This window comes from Cloeon dipterum, chromosome 3 (assembly GCF_949628265.1).
Source record: "Cloeon dipterum chromosome 3, ieCloDipt1.1, whole genome shotgun sequence".
NCBI lineage: Eukaryota > Metazoa > Arthropoda > Insecta > Ephemeroptera > Baetidae > Cloeon > Cloeon dipterum.
The window spans coordinates 24434501-24453400 of NC_088788.1; the positions used below are offsets into that span (position 1 = coordinate 24434501).

Below are 18900 nucleotides of genomic sequence, written 5' to 3' on the forward strand. Positions count from 1 at the left end.
TCTTTTGCACGTCCCCCGTCTGTGCAGGTTGCCTCTCAATCTCGTCAACGGAATACGAGCAAAAGTCGCTTGTCCAGCTCTATACCGAGTGGCAGCACAACAAATTCGCGCGCTCGTGTTTTCACACAGACAGAGACACCCAAACGCCGGCGGAGCCAATTTGCCTGCGTCTACCTGTGACGAGGCCCTAATGAGATCTCTCCGACCCGCCAAACAACACGTAATTTCCTCGGTGGCACACAGAATGACCTCATCCTTGTTGCTGGCGGGACCCTCGCGAGTTTGCGAGTGAAAGAGGCAGAGTCTGATACAAGTAACGTTAATAATTGAATCAACGACACACTGCGCCGCTCTTATCATACGGTCATTAGCGTTTTTGCGAATGGCCTGAAAGCTCGGTCATCTTGCTCCAAGTTTATACTCACACGGGATGGCCATGGTGGAGTCGTTCGGGTCTGGGCTGTACTCTTCTCTCGGGAAATAGTCGATATTGAAGCACTGCATTTCGCGTTCCCCAGCTGCAAAAACAAACGTTCAGCATTACATCTAATTGCCTTTCCAATCATTTCCATCTATCTGCCGCAGAGAAAATGATGCCGATGCACCGATTAAAGGAGATGGGAAAAGGTGTTTTTTTGCCATCGTCTGGGGTAATCTGTTGCTGCACGAGAGTCGGCCGCGGGCATAATGCTAGCTTGCATCGTTTTTTGCTCCAGCTAGCAGAACCATTAGCAGAAATCGAAAATGCATCTTGCTCTAGCGATAAACCTGTTTCAAACGATATAAATCTAGGTCTGTGGTAACGCCAACGGCTATAGTGTAATTTCAAGCCACCTACACACTTGCATTTCTCATCCGTGAGCCATTTACACAACATATCAATGATGGAAACGCGACTCATGCATGAACGGTAAAGCTTTTAAGGAAAATACAGGAAGTAACAGTTACTGTTGTTACGAAATTCATTTCTTGTAAAAGGCAATGAAACGCGGTCACACACCGACGACAGTATCATTTATTAAAACAAAAACAATGAAAAAAATTAATGCCACAATTTGCAAACACATAAAATAGCAACACATATACAGCAGTGAATAACGAATAATTTTTTTCATTTCGTTTTTCTCGTTTTCTATGAAAATTCCCATTTTTTTCAAAATCAAGGAGCTGTCTGGGTTAAGTTGAAAAGCCATATTCTTAGAAACGATTTAATCAATGTGGTATTAGTGGTAGGTAACAAGGTATATATGTAGATATGAACATATTAAATTAGTTAGTCAACTGCTAAAAGCTTTTCTAGTGCGAGCACCGTGTTAGCCTCTCCAATGTAGCTCCAGGTTTAATTTCATCGACTCAGCAGAGGTGTAGTTGAGCGAATTTATTAATCCTGCCAGCGTATACGAGTTTGCTTATATTTTTGCATGGCTGCTCCTTGTTTGGCCATATGCGCAGACCAGCCACTCTAAATCCAAGCAAATAAATCTCCGACCTTTCGCCAGCTTTTCGGCTCCCCGCGAAAGGGCCGCCAGTGCGTTGTGTCCCGGTAGGAACAGTCGCGTTTATACCGCAAAAGCCGAGATTTAGCAGATTTGCGCTGACATGGCGCGTCACCCAGGGTGGGCCAAAGAGCCATAGCTACGTCCATCACCCAGCCAGTGGCTTGGAACGATGCAATAACCACAGCTGGAATCATGAACTGTGGCTGCTTTCGCACCCAACGAACCCTGCTGCCCTCGCCCTTATTTATCTCCAACCACATCAAGCTACTCGCGAAAACGTTGAAGGTCAAACGCGAATGCCAGTATCGGGCGAAATACTTCCTGTGACTTGCATTTATATTCTTTGTTCCTCGCGTATGGGATAATTTCATACTCTCTAAAACAATGTTGAAAAATTAAACTAAAAAAAGTTAAAATAATTTTGAAAATAGAAACAATGCAAACATGAAATGGAATCAAGGGAACTCTGTGTCACATAGAGGTGGTGCAAGTTGCAGGGAAAGTACTGCTGATGAGGAATGATGGGTTGAAATGGTTTTTGCATACCTGAACGTGCGAGATGATTTTTCGCTTTAATATTATTCACATTTAAATTATCCGTCAATATTTTGTTTAAAGTCTACACAAAGCATAGCCACTGGTTAATTTTTCTTATGATAAGCTAATCTAGAAGATTGCCACATTTAAAAAATTAAAAGAATCAAGAACTCAAATTAACTAAATGTTTTGTATTCTAGTAAGCATAAAATAAAGACCAATCTGGTTTTCATGAAGGTAAATAACTCCGATTGGCTTTTTAGTTATAAAATGAAATTTTTAGTAAATTAATAAAAAAAATAGTTAATTAATAAAATTGGCTTTGTTGGCCTTTGGCGGAATATTATTTTTACTAGCTTTGATATTAAAAATTTATGAGAAGTTCACTCCCGTTCGTTGCTCTCGAGAAAATTGAGGAAGGACTGCTGTTTGATAATGATTGCTTTTCCAGGCTAATTTGTGCCAATAGATTCCAGGCCAATGACCGGTAAAAACTCAATTTTGCACAGTTTCAACGCTTTATGACCACAACATGCATACACGCACGGCGAACACACACGAATATTGTGTGCTATATTTCCATTTACGGCACGTTGGAGTTGTTGCCAGCTATATGTACCATGTATACGTGTGTTGTCTATTAATTATGGCTGCGATCGTGTTTGAATTAATTAAGTGGCAGAACCCCGGCAACGCCGAAGCTGTGCGCAGCTGAATGCAAATATCCCGCCTCTGCCCTGCCACGTCTCCACTGCCGCCGCCGCGTGATAATTCATATGTAATTTATCAACACCACTTTATCAGCACAGCATCGTCGGCTGACATTCATGCATGAATGCACGCGAAATGACTTTCTCAGCCCTAATTAGAATTTCAATGAAGCATGCTAAAAGCGTTGCCATCTCAATTTTGACCCTTTTAAGTCGAGACTAGAGGCAACACTAAATTTCTCGGAAATGATACAAGCAAACTCTAAGGATGGTCTTTGTTTGTGGTGCAAATCTATTAAAATCGAGCTATTTTGTGCAATGTCAACTAAGACTACCAGGAGAAAATGTTAAATTTGACATTTAAACGATCTATGGAGCTCCAATAGAAGTTTCTTTTTAATTCTAATTTTAAAATCAGTCATTGTTGAATTATGATTGGTTATCTCTATCTAACGCATCTGACGATACAAATCGATTGATGTGACCTTATTTAACTCTCCGGAAAAGCCTTTAAATATTTAAGATTTGGTCGGAGAAATCGCGAATTACTTTTTAATAGATCAAAGTAACTGGGTACAAATTTTCTACCTTCATTTTAATATCAGTAAAATCTAAGTATTTTAAATACCTTTTGGCTAAGAGCGGCGTGATTTTATGTATTGTATATCCGGTCGTTTTTGCAGACACCCATTTCTTGCTGTAATTTTTATTTGTGTTCTTAATTGCATGAATTTGGCAGGAATAAACAATAATAATAACTTACATAGTTGTTGATTGAGAGAAAATCATTTTGGAATGATAAACTTTTTATTTGCATTGAAAATTACGAAATTTCCACAGCTTTTAGAATTTGCGAAGTTCTTTTCTCAACGACATGCTGTTTCAAAAGCTATAGGACCCAAAACTCTAATGTAAAATTAGGATATTTTGAAGTGTCAAAAATTACGTATTAATTTGACTGCTGAAAACAGAAAAAGCTTTAATTCCCAATCAATTTTGAACTAATTAAATTCCATTCATTTTGAAATATTTTGTATATTAAAAGCTCCGATTTATATTAATACTAATGCATGCTTTAGAGAGGAATGAATTAATAAATATAATAAATTATGGTGTAATATAGAGAGCAAATCACATTCATTATGATTGAGTCCAATATATTATCAGTTGTAAATTTAGCTATTGTAATCTTCTTATGAATATTAACCATCCCACTATGAGAGAAGTATTTTTAGAAGATTTTAAGGTGTCTCTTTACAGAGTAGAAAGTATTTCTCGACGCCACAGAATCAGCCTGTAAGTAAAGACAGTCATAATTAGTGCGCAAACAACGCCTGGTGCTGGAAGGCAGCTTGGGCTGCTGTGACGCACTCTCGAAAATTCATCCCCAGTCGCCTGGCGCTGCCGTGAAGCCGCGAAAGATGCATCAGTCTCTTTCGAACAGACACACACACACACGCTCGCGTGCGACAATGGGATGTACAAAGACAAAGAGAAAGTCTCCAAGATCAACACCGGCGGCGATATTCTCTGTTGGATCAAAACGGTGCGGGCCAAAGTTGCGCGAACTGTCTTCTTTCCTGCCGCGAGCTGCTCTTTCCCATCGACGGTTTGTACCAGCGGAACGCGAACTTTGGTGAACAAGATACAAGACGAGATACAGACACGCGCGCGCGAGCAGCTCCTTGTGAATTCTCCAGAGTAAGACGGGGAAATTCAATTCGAGCAGAATGGGATTTTCAGTTGCCTCCGATGGGGTTGTTACTCATTTTCTGAGAATTGTTCGCTCTCTACAATGCTTTTTACCCCGTCAACGGCCGGCCGTTTTTTGTGCGCAAGGAGACTCACTTCAGTTTATATTTATGCTGAATGGTACAAGCTATTTTTGACTTGGCCGGCACCTTTGACCTTTAATAGCATTCTCTCTTTACTCCGTCAATGTTACAGCGCTTCTCCTGGTGTGACAGTTGTCAAGTCTTTGGTGAGCGAATCACTAATATAATTGCTAATTCTCATAAGCATAATAACACTGCTTTTAGGATTAATCAAAAGCAATATTATTCTTGGAAGCTAGCCACTAAAGACATATATATTTTTTACGTCTAAAACCGACCAAAAGAGGACAAGAGCTTTCATTTTTATTAACGTTCAAGTGCTCTCTGAATAGTGAAAATCGATTTATATCGACTTATTTTAACCATTGAGCTGGAAAAGAAGAATTTCAACCAAATTATTTGACCCAACTATTTTCTAAAATTTCCATATTTGTTTTAAAGGTGTAAATAAACTAATTTCTTTACTAACTTATTATAAAAATATTACTAAATACATTATGACGCAGTAGCAAAACAAATATGAATAGGAAGCAATCATACTTTGCCTGCGAGAAATGTCCCGTTATTATCATTCAGCTAATTTGCATATTGTGTGAAAATAATATTTCAAACATTTGGTTAAATAGTCTCACCATAGCGTCAATCAAAATTTTTGATGGGCCATATATTTAACGGGAGGCTTTTGAGAGGGAAACCCGTGCATTTCAACTACCTAATAAAGTGGTTGTGTGCACTAACGCGTACATTACCGTCCAGACTAGCCTGATTGCCAGACGCCATTTGGCATAATTGATTGAGGGCCGCCGTTGCGAGTACTTTGCTCGCAAAAGTCTTGCCGTTCCACGCCTGAAACTACCAAAGTTCGGCAAGCGAAACAGACATTGATCAAAACGGTCCATTTGCGCGCAGCGCAAATAGAAAGAGCGTCTATCTGATGGTGGGTAGGGAAGGAAATGATCGCGGCCAGATAATGCGAGCACATAAAATAAAAAGTCGCTCCAACAACTGTCCAAATGGCTTTTTCACGATCGAATGGGGCAATCAGGATGGATGCACAGCATGCGGTGGGAAAGCATACACAAGCCAGACTTTCCGAGTGCATCTCTCGTCCAATAAAATGATAATCCGCCGCGAGTAGTTCCCTGTTTTCCAGGCCGACGTATGCAACCCGGGTGGTGCATATGTGCAGCCAGTTGCATAACACCGTCTCGAGCAGCAACGCTCGTACTGCTATGCACTTTGAAATGCAAATCGCGTACGAAATATATTCGCTTGATTCTTGCTGCGTCAAGGGAGTGAATTTATGCGAGCGTGTCTGCCAGTTTTCACGGTGTAATTCTCTGCTTGGATGGTAATAGCAATAGCAATAGCACAGCTGGCCTATTTACAAATCAAAATTACATAAGAGCAAAAATGGTTCCGGTGGAAACTTTTGAACAAGTTTGCACACAAAGCGAGGGATACGGCCATGGAAAAGTTTAATAGATCAATTTAAACTTTGCTATGGTGACTGTCGGAGAGGAGGTTTTTACCTGTGTAATTGCAGGGAATTAAAGCTTGTGCTTGGTTATGCTTTCATAATCGGCACAAAAGGGAAAATTAATGCTATTCATTCATACTGTTATATAGGTCGAACTTTGCATCTCTATCTTGGAAAATATCTCATATATGATAAACATTTTATACAAAATTGAAATTTTTTTGTACGGTAAAGGTGTGCCAAACTTAACTTCTTTTCCATAAATTAATAAAAACTCATTTACCACTTCTTACTTCTAATACATAAGGGTAATAAGGAAACATTTTTTACATGTTTACGGTTGCAGTATAAATGAAATATGAAACAATCAAAAGAATTCAAGAAAGGGAAAACGGCAAAATATTGAGAAAAACTCTCTTGAGCTGCATTTTGAGTATTTAGTAGCAGCTACTTCAAGTTGTGCAGCGAGGGGTAAGTGAAACAAAATTATTCTATATGATTTCCTGAGGATTCTTGTAATCTAGAAAAGTCAACTTGTCATTTCTCCCCGGTCATTTCAATTTTTCACTGAGCATTCCATTTAATCCACCTTTCGACTTTTTGTACGTTCCAGATCAAATATGGCAGCCCTGTTGGAGTGCACGGCAACAAATTGCTCGCCAAAAGTGTCCCCTTACAACGAGCAAATCTAATATGGTGAGTCTCTCTCTAAACTCCCGTCTCGAGTGGTGAAAAAAGTGAGGGAAAAGCCTCAGAAGACTAGACTCGGCTTCCGTCACCAGACTTTCAATCAACTAAAAATTACTGAGACAGCCTCCATCCGCCGTTATCCTCGAACGGAGGAAGTGATTTCAAGAATCATTTCCTCGGCACACAATTTTCCGACCGGCTCTCAGCGCAGCGTTTGTGATTTTCCCTTGCTCGGCAGGAGCGTCCGCACCGGGCCGACTGCCGTTGAAATTATTCATCCTTCATTTCATTAGGCGGGTGAAAGTATTAAGTGCGGCCCTCGCGGGACTCACAAAGCGAGAAACGATGAGAGTATTTACTGCTCCTGCGGGCCGTCTTTATTGCTGCTTTATTATTTTCCGCGCAGCCAGACAACTCAATCTGCAGCAAAAGCAGCGCATTTAGTTTCGCCCCATCAGTCTCGCTGTGCTGTGCGATTTTATTTCGGGCGTGTCGCGCAATCACGCCTGCCGCCGCCGCGTTTTTGCCCCATTTTTTCTCCCTACGCCACCCACCCGTAATATTTTCACGCCGCCTCGTCGGTTTTGCTTGATAAATAGGCCATCCTTGGCTGCGTGGCGACCGTAAATCATCGCCGGGTGCCGGCAATGAGGAGAACCGCCACAATGCGACCGTCCAGGGGATCACTTGGTCAGCGCAGTAAAAGACGTGCGAGTTTCACCCGTCGTTGAACAGCCTGCCTCTGCGGTCGGCTTGCTCGCGAATAATGGATTTTGCGAATGGATTATCTGGCGCCACTATTGTGAACAGTTTGTTGCCGTGGACGGGCTATGCGAAATAATTTTTTGCTTTACTTGCTATTTCTGTTTGCTCACGTCGAGTTCGTGACAACAGTGACAGCTCGCAGAGTGACTAAACAGCTTATTTTTTCTCGCATCCTTGCCGCAACCGTCTAAAAATGTATGCAATTTTTTCAATTTAACAATAAGAGCAGACAAATGAATTGCAACTGCTGTTTGTAAATTTTAAGGTAAGATATTTGGATTCTTTCTCAAACCTCTCAAACTAAATTTGCTTATATTTATTACGAATAGTTTGACCTAGTTAATATGAAGCAATTAAACCTACTATGCATTTTTTGCTTATTGAACAGCAATTTACACATCTTCAAGAATTAAATTAAATCCCGACTTTACACACAAGTAAAATAGAATACTTGGAGGAAACACGTTTTTATTATGACAATATACAACTGGGGATATTCTTTCAAATTGATATTCCAAATTTAGACACTAATAATTACAATTTACAATAAATTATTAAGGTCGAAACCACATTGAGTAGTTTAAGAACCAAATTAATTGAGGACTAAAAATAAACATAAATACATTTTTTCTTGCTCGGACGCTCATTTACACTGACTATCCACTCCCTTTAAGACAAGTAGGGACTAGAACTAATATTACCGTCTAAAATATCAAATGCAACCTTCAGTTACAAATAAAAAAAAATCCTGACATTCGTCATGCTTAAAATGTGTGCAATACAAGTTTTTTGTTGCGAGTTCAGCAAATGAAGGCATTTATCGATGGCAGATCTCCGTCAAAAGGAAATGCATAGAGCCAACTAAATGAAAAACTTTTTCAAAAGGTAGACTCAGCTTTGCTTTTCTATTTGCTTGAGTCGCACTCTATTCTCTATTGACATCAACGATCTCAGCATCGCACGCGGCAGCTTTTTGCAATTCCAACTAACAGAGAGAGAGCCGAATGCTTTGTTGGCCGTCGGCGTGAACAGGCGGCATCAACACATGAATAGAGGGGCAAACAGCCGCATTTATAACGGGCTCACGCAGGAAAAGGAAATGTATCACATAACACACTTTGACAGAAAGCGATTTCCAGCCGGGGAAAAAGATGCATTCACATGATGTATCGGTCTTTATAGGTTGTGACGTTTCGGGCGCGCATACATTTATACTACAATTCCTGTGTATGGCACGGGTGTGTGCGGACATGGCTGCATGCATTTATTTATTTATTGTGCTCGAGCGAATCGCCGAATGCCGCAGATTCCTCCGCCCTTTCCTTGTGCACACATATTCTCCCGTCGTTGGCCAAAACGGCCCTACTCCGGCTCGGCTCCTTCCTTTCTTGCCTACTCTGCATGCAGTACAATAAGACTGCTGATATGTGCGTTCTTGATTTTCAATTTTCCGGGCATCCGCGGGGAAAGAAGCCTCCGCCGTCGGCTCCTCTCACGTAGCTTGTCTAGTTTCATTGCACACACAAAGCTGGGGCAAAAGCAATTTGCTCTCGCCCGAGTTTTGTGCTGATAAATTAATTTTGCAGAAGGGCACTAATTGCTTTCCACGAGCTTTCAGCAGAACTGTGTGTAATTATTTACATGAGTTTTGATGTAAACAGCAATGCTTTCCACAATCTTTTCGAATTGCCTCTCACGATCTATTAACTCAAAACATTTTTTTCTGTGAGCTCGAGAAAGTTATAGCTTAATATTAAAAAAATTTCACAAAAACGAGCTGCGCTGCTGGAATCTAAATTTAATCTTGGCATTTGATTGATTTATGAATTTCTATGCAAAAATGTATTGTAGTGTTGCGTGTAGCGAATATTGAACAAACGCTTCACAAAATAAAGCTTTCAAAGAACTGGGTGAAGAGTGAGAAGCATAATCCGAACTCGCTCTCTCGCGCCTCAGCAGAACTGGCAATAACTTTTGAGTGAGCAGCATCGCTTTGCCTTATTTTCGCACAGCCATCACGGAGCACACGCTGCCATCAGCAGAATTTCGCCTTCTGCCAGAAGCAAACTTTTCCCCCCCAAACAGGTGTGCAACTTACGACTCCAACTTTCAATGTCTTGGAAACGGAGGAGAATGATGAGCCCTTTAATTTGAGGCGCGCGGAATCCGCCGCCACTAGGCAGCCTCTGCTTTGTTTAACTCATTATTTGTTTCTGCAAAGACGCGACTAGTGTTTAATTAAGGTGCTGCACCTGGAGAGCTTCTTCGCCAAATGTAACATGAGCGGTCTGAGAGCCAAAGCCACGGCGCCGCCGACGAGGAAAACATTTGCAATTTGCACACGTTGACACGTAGGAACAAGCAGGAAAACGTGTTCAACTCCATAATTAATGTTGTGCTTCAACAGCATTGTCACGCAGAGTGAGTGTTGCAACAGGCTTTTTTTCTTTCGAAACGCTTACGCTCGTTCCACACAGAGTTTAGCTTCATTTACAAAGTGGAACTGTGATTCTGAAACAACCATGACAAATATCCTAAACATTTATCAACGAACATAATTGGTTGGTAGCTATACTCAGAACAATATTTTATTGCAATTCTTACTTTTCATATAGTGCTTGTAACACTGCAACTATTTTTTTAAGTATCTGACATAAATTTCAATTATCCTATCCCATATAGAAAAACATTTTTGGTAAATTTGCATTGATCAGCGATTTAAATTATTTGTTTGTTGCAAAAAAAACATTTATTATAACAAATTTTTGCTCAAAATTTTCAATTAAAATTTAAAAATTCATAGCCGAGTTTTGAATTTTAAAAGATAGGAAGAAACAGTTGTAAAAATCAAAATATTCAACTATGTTTTATCAAAATTTTGAACATAATTATGACAAAGCAGTAGTAAAATCAACTGATCTTATTGTTTAAGCTACGCATGAAATGATTTAAATTGTTTTCCGAGGACTATCTTTAGTGAAGAAAATTGGTTTCCGAGTGATTTAGAGCCGGCAAGGATAATTTCTGTGGGTGCCGCTCCACTATCCAATTTTGTCGCGTTCCTACATAATAGCCTTCATGTTTGCGCGAGCATGCAAATGCAAACCCACTTATGGGCAAACAATGCAAATATGCAATATAATAAATAAAGTCCCCGGAGAGACATATCCTGGAGTCGCTTCAGATGAATATTAAGGGGCGCGGATATTCTCTTTTGTATTGCACTCGTACGTGGGTGAACTGGGAACGAAAGCGTGGCTCTCTCGGACTCGCTCCCGTTTGCAGCAAACGTTTTTATTATTTGCTTTCCGGCGAGCGGCGCAAACGAGTTGACAATTGCAAAAAGCGATTTCACCAGCAGTGCGGCCGCCTTTTTTGTGTTTCGCAGCAGCTCTTGCTCCGCCATCACGAGCGAATGAATGCAAATTCTGCGGTCTGCTTTGTGCTGTCACGCGAAACCTGCGTTTTTTACGATTAAATCTGAATTTTCATGTTGTGGTCCCGTGTCAAACTCAACTAACAGAAATGTGTTTTAGGCACTCCAATATAAAAGAAGACTAATTTTATTTCTAATTTATAATTATTGTGACAGGATCTTGTTCTATTCAGGCCTCTTGAAAGTTTTTAAATTTAAATTAAAAAAGGTTTATGAGTTAAGAAAGTTCTGCTGCTTTTTACAAATCTTAAAATTTACCCGTAATAATGTCTGGAAATCTATATTTAAATTTTTTTTAATATTTTTAGTTGATTTAAGTTTGAACCTAATTAATGATCTTCAAGAGATAATTATTTTCGTCAACATGACCCCATTGTTGCGGTGACGAGATACTCATCGAGAAAGACTCGATTAACCACGAGGTTTACAATGCGCTTAAGCCCCCAAAGCAGATCGCAATTTACAAGGGATTGTTTACATACTCGCCCAAATGATGTGCAAGTTTCCCGTGCTCCATGGAGCTGTGCAAATTTGCGTCTGTGGTTGCTCCAATTGTGTTTTGGCAGCATTGACGTACACACTATTCTGCCAACGTGCAATATCACTGACACAAAGCGCAAACACACTCTCATCGCGGATATTGGTGTGTCGGGACCAATAATTGACTCGAGCGAAGCAGCACTAAATTTGTCCTCTTATCAATCGGACAAACATCAAATCAAGCGCCATACCTTTTTGAAATCAGTTTTTTCGCTTAAATCAATACTTCGGCTTTTACCATTGGTACATAAAAGCCAAAAATATTATATTATTTAAATATCTAAGTCAACGAGATTAATTTGCATTGTTTTGCCATTCCAACCCATCTCCCTTTGGTTTATGAATAATTTTTCTAGTTTAAAAAAAGCAAAACTCACGATTTGTGTAGCAGAGTGACCATAGTCCGCTGACCGTATACTTGGGGAGATAGTTGCGCTCGCCAGTGCCGTTGTAGTTGGAGTTGGGCATCTTTTCCTCTGTGTGAAGCCACTGGTTTGTGGTCATCGCGATAGCGACCAACAGCATCGCGAGCGTGGCAGTTAAAGGGGTCAGGAACCACAGGATGTTCACCGCCGTGTCCAGATACGACTCTGCTTTCAACGGCACGCAGCAGCACTGAAATATTTGCAAGTACATTCACATTGAATCAATTACGAATGACAAATTATTTTGCATATCTGCGAGTGCTGAGTGGCCAAAAAAATACACACAAGAAGAAATCCTTGGTAAAATTGATGTTAAAATTATCATCATTCCGGAATGATGAAATATACGTTCAGTCTGCTCATAATTATTTTGAATAATAAGTTTAAGTCAGCGTTGAATATTGATTGAGCTTTTACCTGATGGCAGCATGACGCGATTTCCTGCTCCTCAAGATCGTGGTTGACAAGCTCTAAGGGCACAGCCTTGAAGTGGTGGTTGTTCCGCAGGCAGGGTGGCCGACGCTCAAAGTGGTTGAGGTGGTTAAGTCGTGGCGGCGGTGGCGGCGCCGAGTTGAGGGTTGCGTCGATGGTTGCTGGTGGGTGCAGGTGGTGGTGGTGGTGGCGAAGTGGCCGCAACATGACCTAGCAGAACCCTACTTGCATCAGCGTTCACCATCAGGAGGGTCATCGAGTCAGCAGGGGGTGCGACCTCGGGACTGCAGGCCATGCTCTTCGCATCGCTCTGAACCTTGTGGTAGACTGAGGGCTGCGAACACCCTCCTCAATCGCTCGTCCTGAAACAGAGAAATCAAAATATGAAATAACATTATCTTTTCAATGTCGATTAAAAAGGTTTGATGATACATTAACAATATTTGAAATTTGGTTTATTAAGATTTTATAGATTTGGAAAAATATATTTTGTTTGTTTAGATCACAAACACTGATTTAATTAGTCCTTGCGGCTCGGAATAGTTTTTGTTTTACTTTGAGATAATTGTGCAAGAATATTAGGAGCTCAGTTTAATTCAGCAAAGCACGCAGTTCTCAGGCTTTTACACATTTCAAACGTGTTTTGATGTTAGGCTCTTTACAGATTTATACGAACAAAAAAATCATGATTTTCCCATGTTTCAGCTTCATTGCTAAAACAGCCATTGATTTGAAGAAATATCTGCAATGAATGACATGAAACGGTGCCAGGGGAACAAAAGGGCTCGGGAAAGTGCGAGTAACGCACCCCAGTCCACCACCGCACACAACTACCATTTATGTAATCACGCTGCGTTGGAGGAAATAGCTTTTGAGCTTGCGTCAGAGAGACGGCAGACTGCTGGCACACAGAATTTCGCCTGAAATCTCGCGGGATTACGGATCCGTTTAATTCGGCGCGCCGGCTGCTGATTGATTACACTCGACGAGTCGCCTGACAAGCTTTTAAAAGCTGTAAATTAAATCAGAGCAGTCGGTTCTTTTATGACGAGAGGCGACAGGCTCAAAAGCTGCTCAGGCGACGAGAGAGAGAGAGAGAGAGAGAGAGAGAGAGAGAGAGAGAGAGAGAGAGCATAGACAACCCCACCTATATAGATGGATGGAAAAAGAGGCGAACGGGTTGCCTTTCCTTTCTCCAGGGGCGCACAAATGGCAGAGGAGTGAGTGTGTGTGTGCTCTCCTACCTTCCTTCCATCCACCCTGTATTTTTTTATACATACACACAGTGACTGAAACATTGTCTCTGCTTGTTTTATCACTCAGTCAGGATGTGCACATTAAAGAAACGTACGCCCAGTCAGAGCAGCAGGCTTTTATCATCAAAAGGCAAAAGAGCAGTAATGAGATTTCTCGCTCTCGCTGAGAAGCTGTCGTAAAAATCGTCTAATGTCATTTCGTGAGCTTTGCTACATCGACTTCAAGAGATAGCGGCGCGCGGTCGCAGGATTTGCCGGACGTGCAATTTTTATCCTGCTCAAAGTACTCAAGCTAGGAACTTTTAAGATGTGATGAACGACATCTCCCCCACTCCGGTGCTTTTATGAGCTAAGACATGAATTCATTTTTCATTCTATTTCAAGTGCAGGATATATGTTGACATGTTTTACATGAAGATAGCTGGAAGAGTTTTACTTCCGATTGAATATCGAGTGCCTGTCAAGGAAAACTCAATCGTGGGATTTTTGTGTCTTAATAAGTTTCTGATGTTATAATTCATATTCTTAAGTCATATAACTGTTCAATTCATGCATTTCGTGTGTCCCTGTGTTGCCATCACTTCAGTGTCTAGTATATTTTGCTCTTCAAAAATTTAAGTAGACCAGATAGCATAAAGGTATATTGAATATACACATTTATGCGAATATACGATTTTGAATTAAGAACCATATCGTCACATACTGGTTTAAAATAATATCAATAATGTGTAAATTTCGTAAATTGTATGAGTTGGTTTTCTAAGCACATTCAAGAGAAATTGAAAGCAGATATGAATTTTTTGCTGGAATGATTAGCTAATTATACTCTTCGAGAAAAATGTATTTATGATCTGGTTTAAATCTCTTAATACCTCAAAAAATAAATTCTCAATCTAGTTTGATGGCCGGAAAATTATGGCTGTCCTTTTTTTGCTGCCTTTGTTATTGCGCAGCCATTTTTCTGATTATTTTGCTGAAACCTTTAAAGCACAAAAATGTAATTGCATGCCTTCCAATTTTTGATAACTATCCTTAAAACTGTAGATATGCGATGATACAGTTGAGAAATTCAGCTAGATATTGCGTTTTCCGGATATCATAGTTGCTGAAAATGTGGTATGCAATACACTGGGGGGCACATATATGGCAACTTTCACGAAATAATTAAAATTATTCAAAGACTTCCATTGAAGTATTCCAGGTAAGTGATCAAAGGAACTTTACTGAAGTAGCACCTCTGAACGTAATTGGAACAGTTACGCCGACGAGAGATAAGATCGCTCGAGGAGACTGATGCACGGCACACCCATTTAATTTAATTACTAATACAATAACTTGCCGAAGTCCCACCATGAAGCATCATGACCAAATAATTAATGCATTAATTAAATTCGGGAGTTGACGCCGCAAGCCGCTAATGTGCAAAATAATATACGGTGGAAATGGAAACGCGCGGGGCCTGAAGGGGTTGCATCCAAAGATAGCGGCGAGGCAGAACACGGTGTAAAACACTCTCTTGGGAGCCACACCAGTGAGCTACTTTGGGTCTGATGCCAAACTTTTGATAAGGGATACGCTAAACTTGTGGCCAAGGGTGAATCTTAATCTTAAAGATGCTCTGAAAACCGTTTTGACAGCACAAGATAGATCGCACACACACGTTTGCATACAGCAACACTTTTCAGATGCAGGGATGAGTGAGAATCTAAGCCTTCTATAATTAGTGCAAGCGCTTCTTTTGGTTACACTTTCAAAATTTATTTCAATTGAAATATTGAGCCGTTCTTGCCAACAGTGTTTACCGCTGACAATGTAGTTTCTGTCTCTTTTACAGCTTTTCAATTAGATCCAATTGTTATAACCATGAAAATAGCTGCGCTAGTAAGGGCGTAAGACAAAGCAACTGGTATAAAATTATTTTTCAAATCTTGGAATGTGTATTGATATTAGATTGACATATAATAATTTTTGCATGCATGCATGGTTCACTATTTGACACGTTCCTAATGCGAGTGCTTTTCAATTTTCAATTTGATGACAAAAAGTAATGTGAGGGGAGTTTGTGATTATTGCCTCACATTGGTTCCATAAGAGGAAAATGTTCACAGCCATCGAGTTTTTCATTGCATATATAGCGACGGTAGTATTCATTATGGCTATTACATCATGGAGCAGAGCAATAATGATCCCCGACACGGACACGACTCTCAATCGAAATATAATCGTTTATTGTGTTCGCACGCTCTCCTCTCCCTTTGTGATCGATTGCAAATTTGGGCAGTCAGTTTTGAATTTCAAATAGACACCGAGCAAAAAGGCGACCGAATCCAAACAACTCCCGTACAATGCGAGCAGCTTTTTGATGAAACTGCTGATTCGATTCAGGCAGCTTCAGCCCCGGGCACGAATATTTGATACGGCAGTGAGTGTGCTGATTAGCAGATTTTGTCTCTTTTCATGGATCGCAATTTTAAATTCTGGTGGAGCGTGATGATGCCAGAATCAAAATAAAGCTGGCGATAAAAAGATATGAACTGCGAATAGTGACAACGTAGGACGCAATCGACAACCGTCTTCGGATTTCCACTGAAATGCTCGTCGTAATATGTATGCGGGTGTATTACACACTCACAGTAACTGATTCCTCGCCCAGAACCTCATTCACAATCGATTTCCTTTAACGGCGAGAATAGATCGCATTCCTGGCTATTGCTGGCCTCATACCAAGCCACAACGCTTGCCAAACAAATAGATCTATAACTCTTTTCCCTGAAAGAGAGAGAGAGAGAGAGAGAGAGAGAGAGAGAGAGTGTATGTTGAACTTCTCAATTTGTTGAGTAACTCTTGTGCACGGGAAACGTTTATAACAGCTCCGATGTGCAATTTGACCATTCCCAACTTGATGTAAAATATATGTTATCACACCGATAAAATGAGCGAATCAATGACGCTAGGCTGAGCTGAATTGCAGGGGCTTCGATAGAAAATCCAATTGCAGTGAAGATAAAACGCAGATCATACTTTTCTTAATGATTTCGTTATTATTTGCCGAACGTGTGCTTCGTTTAAAAGAAAAACGATCGATAAGTTTTAATTAGTCAAAATCTGTGCTTTTGATTGAAACCAAAGTTATTTCCGTTTTCAAAAATCGCAATGCATTAATTAAAATAAATACATTATGTGATATGACACAAAATTGAGCACACAACTTCATGAGGCGACCAAATCCGAATTAATAAATTTTCAATGGAAATTTCAATTTGCTGTGATGACGTCATAATTGAATATCATTTTGGAAGCAAATCGATTGCTTGTGGCAATAAATGGAAAGGAAAAGTGGTGGAGTGGGCCGCGCAGAAAAGCAAATTAAACGGGCCTGCCGCTCGAAACAAGTTAATTTGCAAATCATGTTAAAACTTTCAGCGATAACGAGGCCTCACAAAGGGCACACAGGCGAGGACGTCTGGCTTTGAAATAACAAAACAAGCTAATCCCGGGATTTGCCGACAGCCTCCATAATGAGAGTCCAGATGTAGGAAATGGCGCCTGGCAATTCGTTCTTTCTGCCCGCTTAGCAGACGAGTCCAATGTGCCTTCCTTCCCTATCTGCTCGTTATGCGCGAAAGCGGACAATCTCACGCGCTCGCTGATGACAAATGCCGGCTCTTTTATCCTTTTATCTGCTCACAACAAGGTGATGTTCGTCCCGCGCCCACGCGCGTGAGCTGTATTAATCGTTAAAATGAATCCCACACATAGGCTCTAGCTCAAAATGCAGATCCAAGAAAGCAAAGAGATTTCCTCGAGCTGCTTTCCAGCTCTCTTCCTGCAAATGGAAAGCTGAACTGTTTTAACGATGAAATTAATTCCACTTCACAAGCAGATGGTTTAAAAGCAAGGGAATTTGATGAAATTAATTTTTTACTATGCAGTATTTTGGGGTCAGCAGAATTCCAGGGCAGAGCCAATTTAGTGTGGGGATATTTCTGGTGCGTGAAAAACGCGTGGCTGGCCTGAACGTAGCACAAAGTGAGATTTGCAGGCACGCCAAAACTCACAAAAGTGTCATCTGGCTGGTTGGGAACTTGTTTATGACGCCGAATGTCAGCCGCCCTATCGTACCGCAATCAAAATAACAATTTAACAGCCAGATTGGCTCCGCCAGCGTTTTGTCCCCTGACTAATCTTTATTGTCGCTCGCATTTGTCCGCTGACGAGTGATTTATTTTATTCGGCTCTGCCTTTTGAGTGCCGCTGCCGCCGCCAGTGCTGCGGGCAATTCCGCTGATGAGTAACGACTGTAAAAATGATGATCGTGCGAGCTTTTGCTTTATTTATCATTCGTGTAATTCCATCCACAATTTAAATCAGGGCTGTTTATTTGCTATTCCGAGACTCAAAACAAGGAGTTGTCGTCAAAGTTTTGATTCAATATTGGGTCAGCTGTATATCGAAAGTTAAAGAGCAATTTTGAAAATATCTATGACACAGAGAAACTAGAAAACTCTAATTCATTTTAAAGAGGCGTATGAAATGTTGACAATTTAATTTCATGCCTAATAATATGGGAACATCAAAATTATTAAAATTAACGAATCGCAATGCTCTGCCTCTCTCAAAATTTTCATTTACAGTTCAGTTTCATTTCAATGGTTGATTACGTAAGTCTCATTCAACGGCAAGTAAATTGCATAAATTTAGTTCACCTTTGTTGCTACGTAACGTTGTGTTGATTATTTATGCGGGTCTTCTCAACCTTGCAAATTGACCACGATCGTGTGCATATATTGGTTGTTACGGAGCTAAAGTTGCGTCGTTTTGTTCATTGGACTATGTGCAGCCCTGGTAGTTCAGGTAAATGTCGCTTTGTGAGCACCTAAGCGTACACAGACGCGTGCTCGCGGAGCTATTTTGTTCCTCGTCAAGGCGTGGAATGCAGTCGAATAAGTGATTACGTGGCTCAGACGAGGCGCCTTTGATCTTTGCAAGGCTAATCTTGCGCCTTTGGCCACCGTACGAGTAATTTCATTTACCCTGGCGTGCATGTTTCTTGCTTGCTGAGCAGCCGCGTCTGCACTTAAGTAATACGACTAAGTGTTCATTAATTATTTCTGGCGTCTGCTAAACTAGTCATGCGCGAAGAAGGAGCACACATCGTGAAAAGTTGCTAATTTCTTTTCACTATGATTATTGCAAAATGAAGGATTTTTGGGTAGGTTAATGATTGAGCTGGAAAATTTAGACGTTTTGTAATTGTGAATAATCAATTATTTTTAGACTGTGCCTCGAAGCCAA

General features: G+C 40.6%; 1 protein-coding gene across 2 annotated transcripts in view; it reads right to left on the reverse strand.

Annotated features, from left to right (window-relative positions):
• stg1 (stargazin-like protein) overlaps positions 1 to 18900 on the reverse strand; it is an 80316-nt gene that overhangs the window by 9181 nt on the left and 52235 nt on the right. For both annotated transcript variants that reach the window (XM_065484085.1, XM_065484084.1), the window contains 3 exons: positions 12335 to 12711; positions 11870 to 12107; positions 426 to 518 (listed from right to left, as the gene is read on the reverse strand). In XM_065484085.1, the coding sequence (XP_065340157.1) occupies positions 426 to 518; positions 11870 to 12107; positions 12335 to 12556 (553 nt within the window). In that variant the 5' untranslated portion in view covers positions 12557 to 12711. The remainder of the gene's footprint in view (positions 1 to 425; positions 519 to 11869; positions 12108 to 12334; positions 12712 to 18900) is intronic.